Below are 24,842 nucleotides of genomic sequence, written 5' to 3'. Positions count from 1 at the left end.
CACACATTATGGGCCCCAAATGTTTTTGGAAAGAGAAAATTCAAAATCATAAAAAGTTAATAGACTGTAATCACCACGCTGCACAGGATTCTCAGACCAATGATTTTAGTATCATTAGAAAAAGCACCTGGCTCTTTAGATATGGCATCAGAGTCACCAGAAATTGTGAAGGATCTGCTGGTGGAGCACAGATAGTTGGATCTACAACGCAAAATGCATGCAAAGCAAGCACATATGGAAGTGCACGAACCTCCACTTCTTCATTGTTATTTTCTTCTACCTAAAAAACAAACTTAAAATGAATAAGCGATTCAAGGCCATGTGGAAACATTTTAATGCAAAGATATCACACCTGCAGAATTCTTTCCAGCAAGCACTTGCACATTAGTTCACCACGCTTACGCACTGATGCAAGAGACACAGCATTAATTCCAGTAGCTTTTGATGACTGTGGAAGGAAGTCAAGTGCCAATGTCCGTCTAACAAGCGTAATCAAGGGCTGATGATTTGACATTTTCCTTAACATGTCAACAATTTGCTCCGTCTTCTTTGCTATCTCAACAGGTATGCAGCTATTGTCTCCAACATACTGTGTTGGGATATTAGAAGGTTCTTCAAACCAGAACTCATAAAATGTTTTGCAAACAAGATCCTGCCAAGACAACATTCAGATCAACTCATCAAAGTACTATTCCTATTATTCAAACAAGACTGGCAAAACATTTTGCAAACACCATCCTGACAAGACAACATTTAAATAAGCATATCATATGACAATGGAAATAAAAAAAAAATCCATAAATTGCAAAACATTGGTAGCTGACACATTAGCCAAGAAACATATGCTTGTCAGCACACACACATATACACACAAAAAATGATAAGTAAATAGAATTTTCCTTTTTTTTTTTTTACAGAAAACTTCCCTTTCTTGCTTTTTCTATTGATTATGCATTGTTTTTTAAGGCAATAACTTGAAATCATCCATTCTCTTGCGTGCAAAGTGCAAACAGACCTGATCTTTTTTTTATTCACATTTTTCTTAATGCACTAAGATGAGGTTACCGAACACCTACCAGTTTATGCCAACAGAGATTTGAGTATTGAACTCTTGACCTCCTTCAACATAAAGGTCTCAAGTCTTAACTCCTTAGCTAGGTAGATCACATTCTTCTTGGCTTGTTCTGTAGATTGCTAATTCCTCTTTGAGTTCCTGTATATAACATACACTCATCCACATGGGGATGTTAAAAACTTAATTGGTGCTTAGACTCGGGTAAGTCACTTAAGCCTGTGGTACAACTTAGATATGTGAAGCCCAGGCAGCAAGCTCATGTAGACAAAACATTGATTTTTGAACCAATAACTGAACTCAATTAGAGCTCACTAAACCTCCTTTACATGTAGGTATACAATGTAGTATCGACACTTTACAAGCATGTAATAGTAATGTCTGACGGTTCTGGACAGTGACACTAAAAAGAGCACTCCTTGAACACCTTAAGTACTTGTACTAAATGCATTTGAAACCTCTCTCTTCAGGTCAAATTAAACTTAAAAGAAACGGTAAAGTGCTGTCCAGCTTTATTCTCCCTGTCCCAAGATAACTTTAGGTGAGAGGAATGAGGGAGAAATCACACCCCATCCCCCATATGGTCTTTATTTTATTTAAAAGGAATTGGAGGCTTTCCTTTTCTTATAGTCAGGTAAAGGAAGCTCTATGGACTGAGGTGCCAATATTACTCCCTCCCTTCTTTTCGGGTCCAAGTGAGAGGGACATTTAATTGTTTTTAGCAAGCTGGTTAGGTCAAATATTGATTGGAGAAATACATTTTACAGAGTCAAAAAATGCCTAGATACACTAGGTGCAAGACTGGCACCTAAAAAACCCACTCTACTCTCCTAGGCGAAGCACCTATGGTAATGTTAAAAGTTCAAACAAATACAACTTCTAAAGTGTTTTATACATATGGATTTGTCGATTGTGCTATTTTTGTCAATGTTTAAAAACTCACTGAGCAAACTCATTGACTTGGACCAGATCGGCCTCCCAATGGGTCAACCCAGTAAGGGGACTTTTTTTCTTTTTTAACTCAAAACGAGATTCAGGTGAGATTTATCGGTTTCTTTAATTATAACTCAGTGAGTTTCAGCCTATTCATTAAAATAGGTAAATGGTAAGTGGGCAAAAAAAAGAGTATCAGTGAGACTATTTTTGTAGTAGATTGAAGTGAAATATAAGAGAAACCTATCACTCGTTTCTTCTTCGAGCATCAAGACTTCGACATGTTCCATTTCACATGTGAAAACCAAGCTTCATCCTTCCAATGATTTCCAATAGTTGTACCAGCGAGAGATTATTCCAGTAATTGTACCAGCATGTCTCTAAAATCCAATGCCATCTACGTTTTTTTTTTTAGTTTTTCTTTCACCATTTCATTCTTTTCTTGTATGAATTCCAATCAAATTTTTGGCATGTTTGCCTCTTTTTCTGATGTCGCTTTCTCTATCTCTTTTTTGATGGCCTCGGACTCCAAGGATTTCCTGTTTCCATCTCCTTCGCTACCCACATTTAGCTATGATGGTTGCTTTTTTCTTTCTCAATATTTTCTCCGACCATATTCCCTGCATCTCTCTTTCTCTCTCTCTCTCTCTCACACACACAGAGAAAACCGATGGCCTCTGGTCATCACGAGGAAGATACATAAACAAAGTACTGAAACTGTTCCAAAAGACTATAAGGTTGAAAATCAACAAACAAAATAAAAATCTGTGTTTTGCCATGCTTCGGTTAGTCTTTTATAGATTTTTATTGGATTTTGATTAATGAACCGGTGGAAGCTAGGGCAGACATTGTAGTCATACTATCATAGTCAACGACACACGGACACGGCAAAATGGGCCGCGTACCCGCTTCGACACTCCGACACGCGGATCCCAACATGTGGACACGGTAGGATACGTATCGGATCGGGTCTGGGTCAGACCCAATCCGAACCACTTTTCTAACCCCAAATGCTATTTAACCTTCGACTTTCTTTACGTGAAATTTTTCACACTCCACCCTTACACCGGCAATGACGGAGTGTGCTTGTAACCGGCGACAACAAACTTCAGAAACAATGGCGGGCAACGGCGATGGCGACGAGGTCCGGCGGTCCACGGCGATGTCCTATGGTGTCCGGCGGCAGCTGGAGCTTGGTGACCGACAGGTAAGTGGTTTTTTCTTCTTCTCGATATTAGAAGTTAGGGTTTCATGTTCTTCATTTGGTTTTTTTTTTTTTTTTGGATTTGCCGATTTGGGGATGTTTTTGTTTTGAAGATTGGACGGTTAATCCATCGATCTTGATCCTCTTCTTCAATGCCATGTGCGATATGTTTTTTTTTTTTGGATTTGCAGATTTTGTTGTTTTGCCCTACTCGTGGAATAGCAAAAATAAATCTGCATGTTTATACTTTTTATTTTATCATTTTTAATTTTTTAGAATATAAAATTTGTCGTGTCCACGTATCCAAAAATTTTGAAAATTGTCGTGTCCGCGTACCCGCACCCATGTGACATAGATCATAGTGCTTGTGAAGCAATTGGATTTTTGCTAATGTTAACATTTTGTTTAACAAAAGTTGAAAATCCATGTCTAACAATAGTTAAGAAAACTTGGTCAAAGTCACTGAGTTGACTCGCCGAGTCACGAGTGGATAATGGACAAGCCAAGTCCCGAGTCAGATGGTTTTATAACATTGATTTTCGTAAAATAATATCTTCGGTTTTAGTTTTTCCCTAATTTTGTCTAGGGTCCAGGATAGGTCAGCACTAAGGTGTTGCTAATTACTTTGACTAAGGTGATTTCCAGCAAGCACTCAAATTTTGCATGCATCAGTCACTTGTCATTTCATCCTACTTGTTAGTAGAAGCTCCACTAAAATTCACAAACATTACAATTCTAATTTATCACTAGTACAACCATAAGACAACACAATCTCAAATTAATACATATCAGTATCGGCGTACAAGCAAAGGAACTAGCCTATCCATATAAAGATTCCACAAAAAATATTATGAAAAAAGGATGATGGAACGAAAGGTACTAGAACAAAGCCAATGCACAAATTTTAGGACTATGATATTTATGCCACAAGACTCGGCTTAAGTGTGCATAGCAATTTCTTGTCACATCAGTTATCAAAAATTTGTTTCAGATGTTATGAGCACTTCAAGAACAGAAGCTAAAATGTCTCTAGAGAAACACAGACATAGAAAAGTTCTTTAAAATAATATCCTAAGGATAATAATGTCAATTAGGGTTGATCTAGAATCAATAATCCACATGCCACACTTGACCTGTTTGACAAAACACCCCAGTGAGGCAAAGGACATACTGTGGCCAAGGACTTCGTCACCAGCAGCTGACATGTACGCTTGCCTACCTGGCTAGATTTAAGTCAGACTGGTCTTCCTAGAGTGCTTGTGATCTAAGGCCTTTTGCTCCAGCCTAGAATGCTAAGGCCAAAATGGTCATAGAATTCATAGTTGGCAAACTTGACAATCCAACTAGGGAATTGGCTAGTCAACCCGGATTGACTAAGAACTAGGTCACGATTCAAGGCTTTACCCATTTACACTCGATTTTCAGAAGAATAGGGTCTAGGTCACCCGAATCACTCGGAATCGTCAGGTCAGGTTGCAAACGCCCAAATTTGGTTTACTGAAGACGACATATCAGCCACTTGTACCACCTTCAACTCACCCTTCACTTAAAACAATTCAAGAGATTCATTCAAACAGTTCATCAAACGGAAGCCAATCGATGAGGGTTTCATACACCTATTTGCTCTTCTTCTCTTAGGAGCAGGGAACATCACCTACAATCCAGCACTCAGCATATAGCACCTTGCAAACTGATCTAAACCTGATTTACGGGTTTTCCAACTATGGAAGCATTCCTACTCACCAGATAAACTCATCATCCAGGTGAGAAGGGAAGGAATCCCCACAACATCACGGAGATTCACCTCCTACACACACACATATATATAGCCATGTCCAAGCGTGACTTTTTGAGGCTCAAGTGTTCGACACTCATACCCATGTCCAACACCCACATCCATGTACGTGCAACATAATTAATGACTTACACATTATACGAAGCATGTTGATATAAACATTCAAACATGTATATACAAAAGAAAATCAGGCTATATCTTTCACCTAAACAAGTAACACAATGCTAATGGCTTTCAAAATCTAATGCAACTACATTCTCTTTGTCCTTTCATTAATGGATTCAAAACAAAAGAACCATAAAAAATCAACAAAGATCTTTGGTGGCATGCTTGATTCAATCTTCATTTATATCATCTTCAAAAATCAAAAGTCCAAGTTAGGCTTATCTAGTGTCATGCTTACTTCTTCCAATCATGGGGCTCCAATCTCCATCAACCATCAACCCATCTCCAAGTACATCCTAATACTTAGGTTATCACATTTACATTTGGATAGCCTTTGAAGTAACATAAGATTGGAATGCACATATACTAAGTCTTCTACCCTTGCATCATCTTGTTCCTTTGGACAATGTAAATACAAGAAAATATATTCCAATTTCTCTCACAACATCAAGATGACATGGTTGTCCAAACAACTAAAAAGCAAGTTTTTACAGTCAACGAGTACTACTACCATTATTTGCCAACCATGCAATAAGATCTGTTGTATATTGTTAAGACGTGTTTATACTCAGTATTAGGCTTGAGAGGGCACTTGTGTAATAATGTTTCTTTTTAATGACTTTCTTGTAACTTATCCCTCTCCTCTAGTCTATATAAAGAGGAGTTAGGGATTCTTTCGAGGTTAATCAAAGTTTAGCTCTCTTAAATTCATCATGGTATCAGAGCACCAGTCGTCTCCTCCTCAGCGAGTTGTCGCCGACTGAGCGGCGCCGGCCGCCGCCTGATCGGCGTCAGCTGCCGCCGCCCGACCCAGCCCTGCCCATTGCCGCCCTGTCCATTGTCGCCCGACCCCGCCCTGTCCATTGCCGCCCGACCCAGCCCTGCTGCCCCTCGTCGCCCTGCGCCGCCTGCGCCCGTCCGCCTGCGCCGCCGCCGCGTGTGCACTCTGCCGTTGCTCCGCCCAGCAGACTGAACGCCTGCGCCCGTTGCTGCTTCGCCGCCGCCTCAACGCTGATTTTCCTCTCAGCGTCTTTACGCTGCTCCGTCGCTGTTCCGCCGCTGCTCTGTCCGAGGTTCTGCACGCTGATTTTCTTCTCAGCGCCGTCTCTGGTATCTCTCTTCGTTCAGCTCTGCTGTTGCCTCTTCCCGCCGATCAGACTTCTGGATTGCTACATGCGTTCACTGCATATTGCTTCATGATCAGCATGTTGTCTTTCGATATGTGATTGTATTCTTTTTGCCTGCACTTCCTATTCCGTGGCTCGGTTTCATCCTTGTGTTGAAAGATGTCTGAAATTAGCAGTGGCGCTCATCCCTCTTCCTTTGTATCGTCGGGAGAGATGAAGAGTTCCCCATTTTCCAGCATTATCACCAAAATGGATGGGGGTAATTACAAGATGTGGGCCATGCAAGTAAAAAGAACCTTGATCGCTCATGAGAAGGAACATCTCATATTGGAGCCCGAGCCCGTACAGAAGGTAGGAAAATATACTACTTGGTTTAAAGATAATTCGTTGGTTATGGTATGGATTTTTGGTACTCTCTCTCAAGAAATTGCAAATGAAGTCTTGCACAAGGACAGTGCAAAGGATATGTGGAATTCCCTTGCTGCCACGTATTCACAGGCGAGAAATGAAACGCGCATTATGCAGCTTCATCATGATATTCATCAGATGCGACAAGATGGCCGACCTCTTCACACTTATTATTCTAGTCTCAAATCCATGTTTGAGAGACTGAATAGCTACTTTCCCGCATGCAAGTGTGAACAACAAAAGGCATACAGAGATATGCTTATGGTAGGGGTCTTTCTTTCTGGTTTAGACTCTGTTTATGAATCCGCAAAGAACCAAATGCTTACTAGTCCCTCGATTCCTCCTATTGATGAAGCTTACAGTAGGCTCAGCAGAATTCCGATCTCTGCATTGACTGTTCCTGATACCACTTCTGCTATGCTTGCTACTCGTGGCAGAGGTGGACCCTTTTTTGCCAGAGGACGAGGGGGCCGTGGCCGTGGCAATACCCCTTCGCGCCCTGTATGTCAGTTTTGTCACCGCATTGGTCATACTGTGGATAAGTGTTGGCAGAAACATGGCCGTCCAGCTTTTGCAAATCAGACTGTATCTACTGATTCTCCTGAGCAGCCTAAGCCTCAGCACACTACCTCCTCCAGTGAGCTGCATGTAGATGACATTCTCTCTCAGTTGAGGCACTTGATTGGCGACAGCGCCCATCAAGCCCCTGGTCCGACCACTTCTACTGTTTCTACCGCTGCGAGTGCTTCTTCATCTGGTATGTATTCTGCCTGTACAGTCTGCTCTGCTCCTGACACTACAGATTGGCTTATTGATTCTGGTGCATCGACACATCTCTGTGGGGATAAGACGCAATTCACCTCTTACGTCCCTACTCCACCGGGTCGTTCGGTTATTCTAGCCGATGGAAAACATTCCCCAGTTGTTGGACATGGAGAGGTCCAACTTACTTCATCATTGCCGCTGCAGCACGTTCTTCATGCACCCGAATTCCCCCATAGCCTACTTTCTATCAGTCAGATTACCAGAGAATTAAATTGTCGTGCTATATTTGACTCTTCCTCTCTTGTGTTTCAGGATATACTGACGGGCAGGGTGATTGGCAGTGGCCATGAACAGGGAGGTCTCTACAGGCTAGTGCATTCCTTTCCCTTTGCTGGATCTACCTCGTCGGGGTCGTCCTCATCCTCGGCTTATACTTGGCATTTACGTTTTGGACATCTCCCGTTTCAGAAACTGCTGCATGTTCTCCCTCAGCTGTCTCCTAAGTCGTCTTTTCAATGTGAGTCTTGTCAGTTAGGCAAACACCATCGGTCATCCTTTCCTCCGCGGTCCAGTAGAAGTAGCCACTCTGTGTTTGAGTTACTTCATTTTGATGTTTGGGGCCCGAGTCGTACTCCTGACCTTCAGGGTCATCGGTATTATCTTGTTGCTGTTGATGATTACAGTCGTGTTAGTTGGGTTTTTCTTATGAAACACAAATCTGAAGCGGGTCATGTAATCAAAAATTTTATCAATGAAATTCTGACTCAGTTTGATACTTGTGTCAAAATTTTGCGCTCTGACAATGCTCTTGAGTTCTGTGCTTCCTCTTTAGAACAATTTTTCAGGGATAAGGGTATCATTCACCAAACTTCTTGTGCCTATACCTCTCAACAAAACGGGGTTGCTGAAAGAAAACACCGCCATATTCTTGATGTCGCCAGAACCATTATCATACACAGCCATGTTCCCCATTCTTATTGGGGAGATGTTGTTCTTACAGCATGCTATCTTATTAATCGCATGCCGTCATCTGTGTTGGGAGATCTTATTCCTTTCTCTGTTCTTTTTCCTGACAGAGAATTGTTTTCTGTTGCACCTCGTATTTTTGGATGTGTTGCCTTTGTTCAGTTGCTTGGTCCTGGGAGAGATAAGTTATCCCCTCGGGCTATCAAAACGATCTTTGTTGGTTATTCCTGCACTCAAAAGGGATATCGTTGTTATGATCCTTCTACTCGTCGATATTATGTGAGTGCTGATGTTACATTTTTTGAGTCCACCTCTTATTTCTCTCCAAATGGAACTCAATTAAGGGTGCCTGAATTTAGTGATGAAGTCCACCTTCCTTTACCTCTCATGAGTTATCCACAACCCGTTGCTTCGCGTTTTGGGGCTATCTACCAACGTTGCACTAAACTTGTTCAACCTGCCCCCTGTGCTCCTGTGCCCTCGCCCAGCATGCCCAAGGTACTTCCTGAACACACAAATCCTGCTGACCATTCTTTATGTGATGATGACACAGGGGACTCTCCAGAGCATGCACCTGGTCCTCATATTAATGACCTTGATATGCCCATTGCTCAAAGGAAAGGCAAACGCAGTTGCACTTTGCATCCTCTCTCTGGTCATTTATCCATGGCTAGACTCACTCCTACTTACCGACAGTTTGTCAAGGGACTATCGGCTGTAGCTCTTCCACAGACTCCCATGGACGCTCTTTCTGATCCCAAATGGGCCGCAGCTATGCAAGAAGAGATGGATGCCCTTCAGTCTAGAGGCACCTGGACACTAGTTACTCCTTCATCTGATGCAACTATTGTTGGTTGTCGATGGGTATTTACTGTTAAATACAGAGCAGATGGCCACATTGAGAGATATAAGGCTCGCCTGGTTGCTAAAGGCTATACTCAGACTTATGGGGTTGATTATTATGATACCTTCTCTCCTGTGGCACGACATGCTTCTTTACGGGTTCTTCTCGCTGTTGCCGTCAGCAAGAATTGGTCTCTATCACAGCTTGATGTCAAAAATGCCTTTCTGTATGGTGACCTACATGAAGAAGTGTATATGCAGCAACCACCAGGGTTTGTTGCTGAGGGGGAGTGTCAGAAAGTGTGCAGATTGAGAAAGGCAATTTATGGTCTGAAACAAAGTCCTCGAGCTTGGTTCCAAAAATTATCAGAGAATATTGAGAATGAGGGCTTCAGACGTTCTTCGGCTGATCATTCCCTTTTTGTCAAGAAAACTTCTACAGGTACAGTGATAGTTCTTGTCTATGTTGATGATATCATTGTTACAGGGGATGATATTCAGGGGATTTCCAACATCAAGGGCGTCCTTGGACGACACTTTGTCACCAAGGATCTTGGTGAGCTACGCTATTTCCTAGGTATTGAGTTTGCCAGAAATCAGAAGGGTCTTATCATGTGCCAAAGGAAATACGTTACTGATGTTTTGCAAGAGACAGGTATGCTAGGATGTCGACCTGCCTCTACACCCATGGACATCAATACTCGCTTGTATGATGATGATACTGAAGATGTTGATGCTAGACAATATAGAGGGATTGTTGGGAAGCTCCTATATATCACTGTCACTCGACCTGATATTGCCTATGCTGTCAGCAGAGTGAGTCAATTTATGGATAAGCCCAAGAAAGTCCATTGGGATGCTGCCATGATGATTCTCAGGTATCTAAAAAATTCACCAGGAATGGGACTCTTCTTTCAAAATGGTACATCTCTCACTATATCTGTGTATGTTGATGCTGATTATGCGGGATGTCACCTTGACAGAAAATCCACTACTGCGTTTTGTGTGTTTATTGGATCCAACTTGGTCACATGGAAGAGTAAGAAGCAGACAGTGGTTGCCAGATCAAGTGCAGAATCTGAGTATAGAGCTATGGCTCAGGCTACTGCTGAAGTTATGTGGGTTAGATCTCTGATGTTGGATCTTACTGTGGAAGTGCCTCTTCCTATGCAATTGTTAGGTGATAACAAAGCTGCTCTGTTTATTGCTAATAATCCTGCTTTCCATGAGAGAACCAAGCATGTTGAAGTAGATTGTCACTATACCAGAGACATGATTCAAAAGGGGTTTGTAAGTACCTCCCATATTTCAACTACAGGGCAAACTGCTGATATTTTTACTAAAGCTCTTGCAAGAGGACCATTCCAAAGTTGTTGTTCCAAGTTGAGCTTATTTGACATATACGCTCCAACTTGAGGGGGAGTGTTAAGACGTGTTTATACTCAGTATTAAGCTTGAGAGGGCACTTGTGTAATAATGTTTCTTTTTAATGACTTTCTTGTAACTTATCCCTCTCCTCTAGTCTATATAAAGAGGAGTTAGGGATTCTTTCGAGGTTAATCAAAGTTTAGCTCTCTTAAATTAATCATATATCTATCTGCTTACACTCCCCATTTTCCAAAATATCCAATTTCAACAGAAAATATATCATATTCACTTCTAACTGCTTGCCTTTCAATTGGATCTTCAAACAATTTCTCGAAACATGTCATTTAGTATAGAATATAGATATTTTTCTATTTACATGTGGATGCTCTCTATTTGTTCCCAAAGGTCCCCCATTAATGCACTTTATACTATAATAGCAAGGATTAAGACTGTGAGTCCTACAATGAAATGGGGTATTGGACACTTCATGTCTCAAAAAGACGTGTCAAACACTTATTCAACTCAAACTTTTCATTCTTGAAGACATGTTGAAAAGAGGTGCACGTCTTTCCTTTGACACTTCATACTTCAAAAATTAGTGTCTCAGGCATGTCAACACACGTCAATGTCAATCAGTGTTCAACACCAACAGCTCACATTTTTTAAGTGTCCATGCAACATTTTTTTTTTACTTAATGCATCAATAAAACCTACTTAATCATGAAGGCTTAGATTCCTTGATCGAAGGCTTTTCTTTTGAGTATAATAACAAAAGGTGATCACACTTCATATCCGCATGCACATCGTTGAAGGCAAGCCAAATAAAGTTTAAACAACAGCTTGAGCATCTGATAAGAAGTGTGCTTGATCCAAGTCTGAACATTTCTTAAGCCTGAAGCCAACCTCTCCAGCCCATGACTACTCGCACTAAAAACCTCTAGAACTCTACAAGCCTAGATATCTTTTGCACGTAGATCCATCCCCAACCCACAGAACAACAGAAAGTATTTTCTCCATTCTCAGTCAGTTGCCCACATGATACAGTAAATTGCAGAAACAAAATAGCTTCACCACCTCATTGGCATCTCCAACTTTTTATCCAAGTGTATATGCACACAGAATTGTACCTCTGATAGAAGAGATACTCCATATGCTTCCAAAAGTAAAATACATTTCCAGATAAACGTCCTCAGGATTAACAAATTTGTTGCCAAAAGTCAATTAGCACATACATTAGTTTCAATGTATGCAAATCTACATTAATAATGTTTAACCTTTATATAGCTCAAGTGACATTGTTGAAATTTTATCTTCTTCTGAAAAAGTATCAACTGTAAAACATGCCCAGTCATCACATATATCACTTTTTGTCATAAAAACTGACTTATAAAAACTGACTAACATTCCATATGCTACCATGTGATGCACTATGATATATATTGTAAGTAGTAGGAGGATGTTGTGTAACATCCTAAAAGTTGGCTATAACTAGCGTAGGGGTGCTAAGTAGGTGTTTTGGCCCTTTTGGGTGTACATATTCTAGTATGGTGTAGAGTATGATGAAATACAACACTATGAGCAACAAATGGAGAGAGAGAGAGAGAGAGAGACAGAATGAGTCTGTGATGTGGCTAAATCTTCTCTTTCCATTTGGGTTATATAAAGCCCTCGAGGCCCAGCAATCACCACCACCTTATGAATTGTATATGAGGATCTCTTGTGCATATGAGCTGTAGAAGGAAGACATTAAACACATCAAGCTGGAATACAAGAAGATGATGAGGAGCCCGTATATGTTGGACAAGATATAGGAGGAAGAACAAATTAATGATGATGTTGATCGTGATAAGAGGCAATAAGATTTTGATGACAACCATTGGGAAGCTGGCAGTCATCAGATGGTTATGATAACTTGTTTGCCATTTCGCACTGACTAAGTTGATGAATGCAAAGATCTCATAATGGATGATTGTGGAAAATAGTAACTATCCCAGGACCCAAGCATGACCAACATTAGAATTCAAGAATATTTCAAGGTGCACCTGTACACTTGATTCATCATCATTAATACGGGTGATAATTTGTAGGCAGGCACTCGTGCTCCCACTGAAGTGTTCATTGGAAACACACATGTCCCTGATAATTTTGATAGCACGTTTACGGACACTGACTCCTGTATCCTTCACCCGCTCAGCTACTTTTTCAAAATACTGAAATTAACAGCACATATTTCAGCAAGAATATTGTGAAAAGTGTCTCCAAGTTCCAAACATGTACATGACAAAGAAAATTCCAAAATAATAAGGTACCTTAGTGGCAACATCAGGATGAGAGGAAATATATCTGCTAATTAATTCTAAAGCAGCCTCACGAACAGATATTGCAGAATCAGAAAATCTCCCCTCAACAGCATGCTGAACACGCTTTTCACAAAGAACCTCAGGATCTGCCTCAACTATTACACTAACCTGAACATTAAGATGGAAAACAAGAAGTTTAGAACAGAAAAGTGATCTGATGTCCCAAAAAACACAACTGCAAGACTATACTCACCGCACGCAAAGCCTTAGCCCTCAGTACTGGAGAGTTTTCCTGCAAATTTTTCTGTAACAACAAACAGTACATAAGAATCCTAACAGAAATTGTTAAACAAAACAAGTTATAAGTTATAACAAGGGATTTTACCAAAAGAACATCGAAGATTTTATCAAATCCTCGGGCAAAAGATCGGTTCCTGCCCAATGCAAAGGAAACTTTTTTTGCTAACTCTCTTGAAAACATAGAAGCAGCAGCCCCAACGTCCCATATTTCTTTTGATTTTAGTCTAATAAGATAGTAAAGGAATGTCTCCCGAGACTTTGCTTCATCTTTGTACCATAGGCAGAGGTAAAACCTGCAAAAGAATCAATGCTAACTTATGAAAAACTAATCTCAGCCCAAACCTACAATGATGGATCTCCCAAGTGACAGAACAAACCAGCGAATGATCAAGTTCAAATTTTCCACGGAATCAGATGCTTGCAGACAATTCAAGAGTGTCTGACGCACAACATCCAATCCTGTGATTGTAGGAGATTCCTCACGGTCATTTCCTGCTGAATGGTTCTTGATTTCCTCGCTCTTGCACTTCGATCTCCAGTATGAGTGCAAATATTTCAGTTGGTTTCTGGAGAGACAGAGACTGCAAAACCAGCTGCGAGACACAGTATCCTTTCCTATAAGCCCCACACATTCATTGTGAAAGCATCTTTGGCATCCATGACATGTGATTACTTCAGTCCCACCTCTTCCACCAAAGCAAACACAGCATACTTCTTTTGGAATGTCATCATTCTGTTCCCCATGCAACTCCTCCAAAACCCAGAATTTGTCCCCTCGGAGAATTGCAGCATCATGCTTTAACCTAGCAGCTACTGTACCAAGGAGGTCAATGGCCATGCAGCGTGTTGCGACATCTTTAGATTTCAATACAGCATTTTGGAGAAGCAATACACAAAGAACCTGCATAACCATGCCCTAAGTCCACGAAAACGCCCTAACATGGCCATCGGAACTGTTAAGAACTGAGATACAGATGTCTTACCTCAAGTATATTAGCAGAAGCAGGATACTCAGGCAAATTGTATGTGGTTAGCAAATCCATAACAAGGTTTTCCATGATTCCCTTCAGATCTAACCCATCTTGAGTTTTGATGGTAGTCCATCTATGAAGAATACTACTCCAGAAGTGACAGCATGCTTCAGTGGCAGCCTCATGACACTTATTAGGTTGGCAAGCATCATTTGAAGTCTCCAGCACCGAATCATCATCACTAGCTAAGGTTTCTCGGAAAATAAAAGGACTGCTGGTACTACACTGAACCAGCTGAATCAGCAAAGCAGTTACCATTTGTATCTGAATTTGTTCATCAGATAAATGATAACATCTAAAACTACGCTTTGAAGGTAATTTCCAAAGTACTTGAAGTGTTTCATCAATCAAAAATTTCCTATGTTGCAAGTATGAGGAGCAGACCTGCCATCATCAGCAAAAATCAGAGAGCGGAATGAATTTAACTGAATTAGTCAGTTTTATTCATCGAGGAGAATACCGCAGAGATCAACATGATTGCTTTCAGTTGCAAAATCTGTACATTATCTACAAGGAAGGTAGTGAAGCTTGTCTTCACCAGTTGTAAAATGCTACTATCAGCTAGCCTTTCTATAGACAAAAGATCTTTGAGAGAACCAAGAATAGTACAAAGCTTCTGCAGCACTGTATTAACAGTGTTGGAGATTCTGCAATCAAAGGAACACGTCAGACTAATCCCATGTACTACCATCAAAAATGAAAAAACTTGTTTGCAAAAGTAACAAAGCAGTGGTGGAAAATAAGCATGACTTGTTAGCTGCTTTCTTAGTTTTGACTGTTTTGGAAGGACGACGACTTTTCTTGCCACCAGAACCAAGATCAGTATCATCATTTTCATCTTCATCACCTACACAGAAGGATCAATGAGTCAGTCAGCCATTCAACACTCAAGCAGAACAAGTATATTCCGAAGTCTGCCCTGAATGAGTTTGTGAAGAAAGGAAATAACCAAGAATGGATAATCAAGTGCAAAAAATTCCATAAAAACGTAGATCTCATAATGAAAGAATGAAAAAGTACAAAAGTATCCAGGTTGAACATAAACAGGTTAGTCATTAAAAATTTAAAATATCTGGCAACTCTTTGCATGCAAATTGCCATATGTGAAGCCTATTTCATGGGCCATACCAAACCAAAATTGGCTAAAAGACATCAAGGAACCGTGAAGACGTTTAATTGGCACAAAGTGCATCACCCACAAGGATGTATATAGCAGAAGCCAAATGAATGATCCATGCTCATCAGTCAACCACACATTGGGGACCAAAACACATCAAATATCATTCCATCACAGCAAATAACAACCATGTAATACACCAGGATTTCTCAGAAAAGTAAGAATGTATACACACGAGAATACCAACAATATACTATTTATAAATGACAATTAATATAAAATACCAGGTCAGGAGAGAAATGTCTATGGGATAGTCTAAAGCTGAAGAATTTCATATTCTTGAGCATGTATAAGCAAAAAATCACTCGTATATATGACGTGCACAGAGTCCTGCCATTAGGAAATGGAAACACATTTAACAAGCAAAAACACCCACAAGAAACCTCTTCATGCATTTATTCTATCAAAAATCAAGTGCATGGTGTAAAACGACCAGTAAGTCAGATCAGCATTATTATGCATAAAAAAAAGACAAACGAGTAGGCTAGTTGTCAATATACAGCATATGCAAGGAGCTAGTGGAAATGTAGATTTACCATCATATCCAACAGAAAGCCATTTGTACTAATAATGAAACAAGCTGCCAACAGCTCAAAATAAAACCTAGTATACGGTATTTGGAAGGTTGGCAGCCACATGAAAAACTTACCATCCAAAGCATCATCATCCCTTGGTTTGTGTAGAGCTCGATAAGCAGGATCACAGGCCAACATACAGTCCATTATCTGATGTCTTGAGAAGTCTATAATTCTATCAATTAACTTAAAGAAAACTAAAAATTGTCAGCCAAGCATTTCACAACAACAATAACTTTGACATACAGAAACATAGGCAACTTAGGAACAAGATCCGTACTTCTTCTTTATAAAGCTGTTTTGGCATATCTTTATAGGTCATAATTGCCAGTGATGCATGAGTGGCCTCTAGAGCACCAAGAACCAACAATATTGTGCCAGATTCAAACTGCCAAGAAATTAAACATACATATAAGGCAACACATTAGCCATATCACTGCAAATATAAATGACAAAAAGAAAGGCAAGAAGTTAATTGCCGGACAGCAAAATGTCTTTGGGTCTGTAAAAGTTCCCCACAAAGCGCAAAGAAAGATACATGTTGAAATGAGCGGCAATAATACAAATTAATGAAAAGTGACAAAACCACTAAAAAAACTAAACCATGCCTAAGGCAACCAACCACAGACTCCTCAAGCAGATCAGTTACACACTCCCCAAAGTATGACCCACCCTTGACCAGAAAAACTAGGCATTAAAAGTAGACTCAGAGAAGCTTTCCAGGATACAAGATCTGCAGCTTCCCAGATTCTATGTACATGAGTGAATCAGATGAAAATATTCTGAAAATCCAAAATAAAATGCTCTCTTATGTTTTCTGACGACAGAAAACGAAAATCGTATCTTTGGAAAGAACAGCCTTCCTGCTGATTCTAGCAAATTTGCAAGGATTGATGGTCTAGAATAATAAAAAAACACTTCTTAACTCCTAGTCACCTGCCACCCTTTTCCTTAGCATGAGCATATTACATTCTTGAGACTTCAACCCTAGATTTATCCTAGCTTCTTTCAAGGTTATTTTTCTAGTATAGAAAGAATTACACAAAGAAGACGAACAAGATACAATCACTCAATCATTCACTTTCTGAGATACAAGTATATTTAGTAACAAAAAAGTTGCTCCTCCTCATGGAGTCACTAGCCAACCCTTTAAACAGAAAAAGCCCAATCTGAAGACTAGCACAGCACCAGTCAGTCATGATCCAGCTTCAGCATACAACATTCATCTTTTACGCTCACATAAGCATCGAATCAAATTTGCAGTACTTAAAATCATGGATTTTCACAGTTGATGGCGCACGTTCAAGTCATATTATGTGCCTCAATCAAGGTTGGAAGTAAAAAAAAAGGTATCTTCAAAATAAATATCCAGGAACAAAAGAAACAGGATGAGATGCATACATTTTCAGACTCTTCAATTGATAAACCATGTCCATGAAGGATTTGACGATCCAGTACACTTAAAAGCCTCACAAGAGTGTCAACAGGAACCAAATGTAGAATTTTTTTTGCACGCATGGCCATTATTTCATTTACGAGAAACTTCATGTCAGATAAAGGAAGAGGTGTGCTTTCTGTGTCGTCCTGATCACCAAATGTATTTTCTGCTCTACAACAAATTTCATCCACCATTTGACAGAAGCCACGAACAAATGAATCTGAACAAGGAGCTCGAGACATTAACCAAGTATTTGCTACTATTAGAAAAAGTGAAAATTCATACAACTCAATAAACTAACCATGAACATCCGCAAGATTTGGCTCAGTAAAAGATGGCATATCTTCATTTCCTCCTTTTCTGATTTTGAATTTCTTGGAAGAATCAGAAACAAGATTATCCTACAATTTCAAAGTACAAAATTTCAGAAGCAAAAACCGGAAATGACTAATGAGAAAAATCAAGAACTTGAAACTATAATATGCTGCCTAAGATTAACAAAAAAGAAAAAATAAAGCAAGTGCAAGGTATTTAAGCAGCATCTTCAAGAACGAAAAGCTACAATCATGCACCTAAATGCGGAACAATGGAACCAAAAGGAGAGACGTATATTAACAGAAGATTGAAGCTCTCACCTGCACTGGTGGTTTTATAGTTCTGAAAAAAGCCCAATAAAACTCATTATTTCTATTCACAACTCTTGAACTATTTCTGAAACAGCCACCGAAGCAAACAAACTTGACCTCCCAATGCACATAAAAGCACAGGAGAAAAATGGAAAGTTGGTAGAATCATTGTCACAGATACTCTTCACAGGTTTTATCAGCAAAGTTCTCCTAGGTATTAAGCAGGAAGTTTGTTTTCTCAGGAAAATTTCAGGAGTTAAAAAAATCAAAAGTATAAAAAAATAATAGAAAGATTTCTAAATCTTTTTACAAAAAGATTTGAACGATCAAAACCAAAATAGTTATTAATATTTAAAAAATATTAAAAATGTTAATTTTTTATTAAAAAAAGTGATAAAGATGCAATAGTTTTATTTCAATCATTTCCCTTTCTTCGAGTTTTATTTTAATTGGTGATATTTGTGACAATGGGTAAAACGACAACAGGGAGGAACAGAATAAAGCATTGATGAATGTATATTCAAAACCCAGCTATCAACGCACCAAAAGTTCATACTATGTGCAACCAGTATAGAGTGCAGACAAAGACATGGTACAAGATGCCAATTTTAAACAGGACCAAGCAGCCAGTCAACCCTACTATAGCAGCTTGTAGATTTCACAGTAATGCAATCCTTTACTAAGGCAATAGCCTGTCAAAATCTAAGTTGACAAAATAACTGGAGAAAGGTCATCAAGAGTCCAACACCTTAAAAAGACTAATCTCGAGATAACTGCCTATATATATATATATATATATATATATATATATATATATATATATATATATATATATATATATATATATATATATATATATATATATACCGGTTGACAACTGACTCAGCCAACTTTTCAGACCAGTCAGGTGACTAGTCATGATGTTGTCCACTAAGATGCCTCAAAATTCATCCAAAAAAATAATAACATGCATAAAATTTCAGAGCCCAAACCATCATAGGCAAGCTTACATTAGTATATTTCCTGTCAGAATGGTCAGTCAGGGAACGTGCTGACATGTTTTGTCCCTTGACAACATCCTCCACGATATGTTCCACGTGTTTCTTTTCAGACAACTTGTGAAGATTCGGATCCCTATTACTACCTGAGAAACTTGACAAAACAACAACTGATCAGCAAAAATAACAGCAATAGAGAAAAAAGAAATAGCAAAACAAAATAATGATGAACTACCTTATTCACAATTACAGACATATGAGGGCACACCAAAATATAACTAACAAGACAACACTATGCATTACAGCAACAGATTCAATGAATGAAAGCCAGTAAATCATCAAAGGGGAAACACCAAAAGATAATGAAGTAATGAACATCACAAACCTAAGGATTATCGGGAAAAAAAAAAAACTAAAGCCAGCATTCTTTCAAATAATTAGAAGCCCAATAATGTATATTGACAGCAAAGAAGGTGACAGCAATGGAAGAAAAGTTAGATACGACAGGAAAGCGGATTCCATAAGACATAATAGATTAGATCGATTCCCTTCTTTAATCTACCACTCTGGTTCTATCAAGAACCAAACTAGGAAAATGACCAGTTCAACACACTAATCACTATGTGGTGCGAGTGCAACGAGGGAATATATATATATATATATATGTGTGTGTGTGTGTGTGTGTGTGCGTGCAATGTTATCATATCGTGCAATACGCGTACCGTATAGGTTCAAAAAAACCTGTACAGTATGCTTACGATACACGATACGCTAGTGTATCGTAAGCGTATCACTTGTATCATACGATACGGGGGAAAACAGAAAAAGGGGCACGAGTCCTTGACGGCCCATTTTTGCGTTATGTTTTAAAATTCCTAAACTCCTCTATCTCTTCCTCTCTCTTTATTTCTAAAGACTCCAAGAGACGTGGGAGGGAGAGATTTTGCCAATTTTCATCAAAAATCAAAGGATTCAACGATTTGAGAGAGCCTACTAGCCGGTGAAGAAGCTTTCTCGTAGTGGGAACGGTGGGAAGCTTGGAGAAAGAGGGTTTGTTGGTTTATAACACCAAGAATGTAAAAAATTACTCATTTTCACTGTTGAATCGTTCATTTCTCTTATTTCCTACAGTTAATCGTAGGTTTTTACTTGTTTTGTGAAGATATAATGTCGGACCCAGCATGGCAGTGGTGTACAAGGGTGAATCCTAAAGATAGATTAAAAGTTACGTGTAATTTTTGTAAGCAAATCATATCAAGAGGGATCCATCGCTTTAAACACCATATAGCTCGTACACACAACGATGTGGCTCAATGCACTGGCTCCCAAGAGAACCCATTGCCACCCTATGTCAATCACCAGTGTTTGGAGTTTTATTAATGTTGTGAAAGCAAAGAGGATTGAAAAGGAAATGCATGAGGCAAATATAGGATATGGGGACCCACATGAAGAGGAAGGAAGTGAAGGTGAAGGTGTTGAACTCGAAGAAGAAGATGTTGGTGTCAGTTTGGGAACAGATAAAGGGAAAGGCATCATGCATAGAGGTGGTTCTTTAGTTGCAACCAAAAAGAGAAGGGGTGCAAGTACAATTTCACGACAACGTGGCAGGAGTCATGGTCATACTATTGGAACTGGTGGTGGCAGTGTGCCTACTATGAGGTTGCAGCCATGCAGGTGCTCAGCCTGAGATTCATATAGCCATGTATTCAAAGGATATTATTGCCGCAGCAAATGATACCATAGAGAGGTGGTTCTATGACACATCCATTCCCTTTAATGCAGCAAACTCTATTCATTTTCAGCCTATAGCATATGTGATCGCTTTTGTAGGCCGAGGGTATAAATTGTGAGGCAAAATTTTTAATAATGCAGTTAGAGATGTCAAGGCATATTGTGATGAACTAAAATTGAGCTGGAAAGACACAAGATGGAGTGTAATGGCAGATAGGTGGACGGACATGAAGAACAAAACATTGGTAAACTTCCTTGTATATTGCCCCATAGGCACAATGTTCTTAAAATCTATTAATTTGTCTGATACTCCTAAAAGATTGTGGATGTTTTGTGTGAGATTTTTTATCAAATTATACAAGAAATTAGGCCTAAGAATGACATGCAATTTATCGCTGATAATGCAACAAATTAAAACTTGCAGGTGAAATGTTGGCAGCACGATATAGGACATTTTATTGGAGCTCATGTGTTGCTCACTGTTTAAATCTAATGCTTGAGGATCTTGGCGATTCAGTGAAAGAGATGATATGAAGTGGACAGTTCAAAGATGCCAAGAAATCATGAAGTTTATTTATAATCATGCTTATGTCTTGAACTTGATGAGAAAATTCACAAATGGGGCTGAATTGATTCGACCTGCACAAACAAGGTTTGCCACAAATGTTTTGACTGTGCAGGGTATAGTCAAGCAAAGAAATCCTCTCAGGCAAATGTTTTCAAGTGATGATTGGGCTGCATATCCACATGCCTATAAAAGAAAGGTCACGACAGTTGTGGATAATATATTCAACGCTGAATTTTGGGAATCACGTGTGAACTTATTGAAAGTTTGTGTACTTCTAGTGAAAGCCCTCAGAATGGTTGACAGTGAAGATAGACCTTCTATTGGATATTTATATAAGGCTATGGACAAAGCAAAGAAGGCCATTACAGACAATCTGAAGGGAAAAAAGTTGTACATGCCTATATGGAAGATCATATATGAAAGGAGGTTTGGACAACTTCATCGCCCCCTTCATGTAGCAGCCTAGTACCTAAATCCTGCTATTAGATATCTTCCCACTTTTAAGAAGGACAAAGAGGTCGAGTATGGCATGTTGGACTATATTGAGATATTGGTAAGTGATTATAGAGAACAAGAAGTTGTTCATATGTCGATGAACAAATATGATACTTGTTATGGTAACATGGGGAGAGACACAGCAATTCAATGCAAGACATCCTTGCATCCAGGTATTAGAAAAAGGGACTTTATCTTATCTACTTTTTTGTTGTTATTTTATTTGTTGTTTCTACCTTCTCATATATTTACTATTTCGTATTTACTTTCCATTTGTTATTAGATTCAATGTTTACAAATCGTACGATACGTATCGTATCGATTATGTTTTACGATACGATACACCCCTCGTATCGTAAATGGGGGGTGTATCGGCCCTGTATCGCACGTATCGTGCGATACAGGGCCCGTATTGTACGATACGGGGCGATACGGGGCGATACGCCCCGCATCGCACGATACGTGCTAATTTTTAAAAAGAGGCACCCGACGCCTCCTTTTCCACTTTTTCTTTAAAACGTCTGAGGGTTCTTCATTTGTAACGTGGGGATTGTGCATCCAAGGGGGGAGATCATCAATTTTCACCGTGAGAACATCGATTTTCGCCATGAAATCGAAGATTAAAGGGTCAATTTGTGCGTGGATTGAGGAAGAACCAGCTATAATATTTGATGATGAAGATCTTGAATGCTTCAACCTTGAAGCTGAAGCAACAGAAGGCTTTGTTGATGAAGGAGAGTCTGCTACTGGCATTGCTGGTGCTGAATATGTTGGTGAGGATCTTCTAACTCTTGACGATGAAGATGATGAAGATTCTGAAGGATGAATCATGATTGAGAGTCAAGTCAAGACTCAAGAGTGCTTTCATTTTATATGTATCGAACGACTTAAGAGTTATGAATCTATGGTTGTTGAACACTTGAATGTTTTATCACTTTATGGCTTATGCTTTGTTGAATGATATCGTTATGAATTTGATGTCTATGAATGACAAATTATTGAACGCGTAAGTTTATAGCAATAATAAGTCTATCATTATCTCAACCATGTTTCTATGAAGAATTAATTATTTTTAATTTTTTCTGATTTTTTTATGAATTTTTCGATTTTTTATTTTTTTATGATTTATTAATAATTTTTTTTAAAAAATTACAATACAGTTATGATACGTTACGATACGGCGTATCTTAAAGCCCAATCGATACGGCTTACGATATGCGTTTTACAACATTGATTAGATTTGTGGTGGAGCAGGTTTGGGCTTGATTACCCAAAATTAAAGAAGCTTGCAATTAGAATCTTTAGCCAAACATGCAGTGCAATTGGATGTGAAAAAAATTGGAGTGTATTTCAGCACATCCAGAGTAAGAAATTCACTACCACAAAAAATGCGTCTTATTGGAAAAAGACGCGTATAATACGGCAAAACACAGTCAATCGTATAATACCCGTTTTATTCCCGTCTTTTAAAAAAACGTCAGAAAATAAAAAAAACGCGTATTATACCCAGTTTTTTGCGTTTTATCACATTTTTTATGATTTTTTATTTTTATAATTTTTAGGATTTATTAAATGTTTTAAATTTGTTAAAATATTGCCGAGATTTTTCCATTTTATTCCCGAGATATACAACTTTGTCGTATTATACTCGTCTTTTTCTTAATACCCGTACTCGTTTTTTATGACAATGGTAAGAAGAGAAATAGGCTGAAACATAAAAGATTGAATGACCTTGTTTTCGTTCGTTATAATATAAAGTTGAGACAAAAGAAATTAAATACATTTGTTATGCAAAATTGTTAATTCTAATGTATATTTTAATTTTTAACAATTTGTTATTTTTTTCTCTTGTTGCACTTCAGGCAAATAAAAGCAGCATCTACGAAGAAGCATCACACTCAATTTGATCCCATCAGCCTTAACAATTTTGATGTATTAGATTCTTTTGAAGAAGAACCATTTGCGATCCTTGATGAGGATGATCTTGATTTTCTGAACATTGAAGAAGCAGCAGAGCTTTTTGAAGAAGGAGAGGCTGGAGAGCAATGGAATGTTGGTGACATTCCAACAAAAGGGAATCAGGGATAGAAGCAATTAATGAAGAAAATGAAAACGATGATGCAGATGACGAGGATTATTATTGAATCATGAAAGATGATATATGTTTTGAACTTATGAATTGTGATGTAATCTAAGTCCTAAAAGGCTAAGACTCCAAATCCTAAGACTTTAGGTCCTAAGATTTTATAAAATTTTCAAGTTTAAAATTGTGATGAATGCTTATTATGTTATTTTGAATCTTTGATTTCTTATTTTTGAATGTGTTGTTGATATACATGAATGTTCCTTATGTATGATGATTTTTTTTATATTGAATACATTTTTTTATTTTTTTGCTTATTTTTTCGGATTTTTTTCTGATTTTTCTGATTTTTTAATATTTTTAATTAAAAAATTAATTTTACTATACGGTACGCTATGTTTGCAATACGTTATGATACAGCGTATAGGTCGGCCCAACCGATACGGGTTACGCTATGCCTTTTACAACATTGTGTGTGTGTGTGTGCGTGTGAGAGAGAGAGAGAGAGAGAGAGATGTAAAGGTTTCTATCGTTTTATGAAGGTTACTTTAATCTCATTTTATTCAATAAAATAATGAAAGGATGAGATTTCTGGTTGTCTTCCTTAAAGGAGGACAGCCAATAGTCAGTTGTCTATTAACAAGGGTCCGTTCTACGAGGCCTGTAACCTTCATTAAAAAAAAATGTACAATATGGACCAATAAAACTTGATCTCCTTTAAAAGGAACGTCAGGTTTCTTGTCCCTTTCAGAACAACTCTCCCTCAAAAGAAAGAGAGAAAAAGAGGGGAAAAGGAAAAGGGAGAGAGAAATAAGAGGGAATAAAGGGGTAAGAGAGAAAGACAGAGAACGAAGAGGGGAAAAGGAAGAGAGAA

At 38.7% G+C, this 24,842-nt stretch overlaps 1 protein-coding gene across 2 annotated transcripts in view; it reads right to left on the bottom strand.

The window, feature by feature from the left end:
* Nucleotides 1–24,842, bottom strand: part of LOC116259242 (sister chromatid cohesion protein SCC2) — a 34,451-nt gene that overhangs the window by 5,628 nt on the left and 3,981 nt on the right. For both annotated transcript variants that reach the window (XM_031636960.2, XM_031636961.2), the window contains exons 3-17: nucleotides 19,104–19,237; nucleotides 17,769–17,868; nucleotides 17,431–17,687; nucleotides 16,310–16,417; nucleotides 16,104–16,215; nucleotides 15,028–15,124; nucleotides 14,738–14,924; nucleotides 14,230–14,661; nucleotides 13,624–14,147; nucleotides 13,332–13,539; nucleotides 13,200–13,250; nucleotides 12,956–13,114; nucleotides 12,689–12,856; nucleotides 353–652; nucleotides 128–280 (exon numbers count right to left, since the gene is read on the bottom strand). In XM_031636960.2, the coding sequence (XP_031492820.1) occupies nucleotides 128–280; nucleotides 353–652; nucleotides 12,689–12,856; nucleotides 12,956–13,114; nucleotides 13,200–13,250; nucleotides 13,332–13,539; nucleotides 13,624–14,147; nucleotides 14,230–14,661; nucleotides 14,738–14,924; nucleotides 15,028–15,124; nucleotides 16,104–16,215; nucleotides 16,310–16,417; nucleotides 17,431–17,687; nucleotides 17,769–17,868; nucleotides 19,104–19,237 (2,990 nt within the window). The remainder of the gene's footprint in view (nucleotides 1–127; nucleotides 281–352; nucleotides 653–12,688; nucleotides 12,857–12,955; nucleotides 13,115–13,199; nucleotides 13,251–13,331; nucleotides 13,540–13,623; nucleotides 14,148–14,229; nucleotides 14,662–14,737; nucleotides 14,925–15,027; nucleotides 15,125–16,103; nucleotides 16,216–16,309; nucleotides 16,418–17,430; nucleotides 17,688–17,768; nucleotides 17,869–19,103; nucleotides 19,238–24,842) is intronic.

This window comes from Nymphaea colorata, chromosome 8 (genome assembly GCF_008831285.2).
Source record: "Nymphaea colorata isolate Beijing-Zhang1983 chromosome 8, ASM883128v2, whole genome shotgun sequence".
NCBI classification, from domain to species: domain Eukaryota; kingdom Viridiplantae; phylum Streptophyta; class Magnoliopsida; order Nymphaeales; family Nymphaeaceae; genus Nymphaea; species Nymphaea colorata.
The sequence above is the reverse complement of the archived record's forward strand: the minus strand, read 5'-3'. Positions and strand labels throughout refer to the sequence as shown.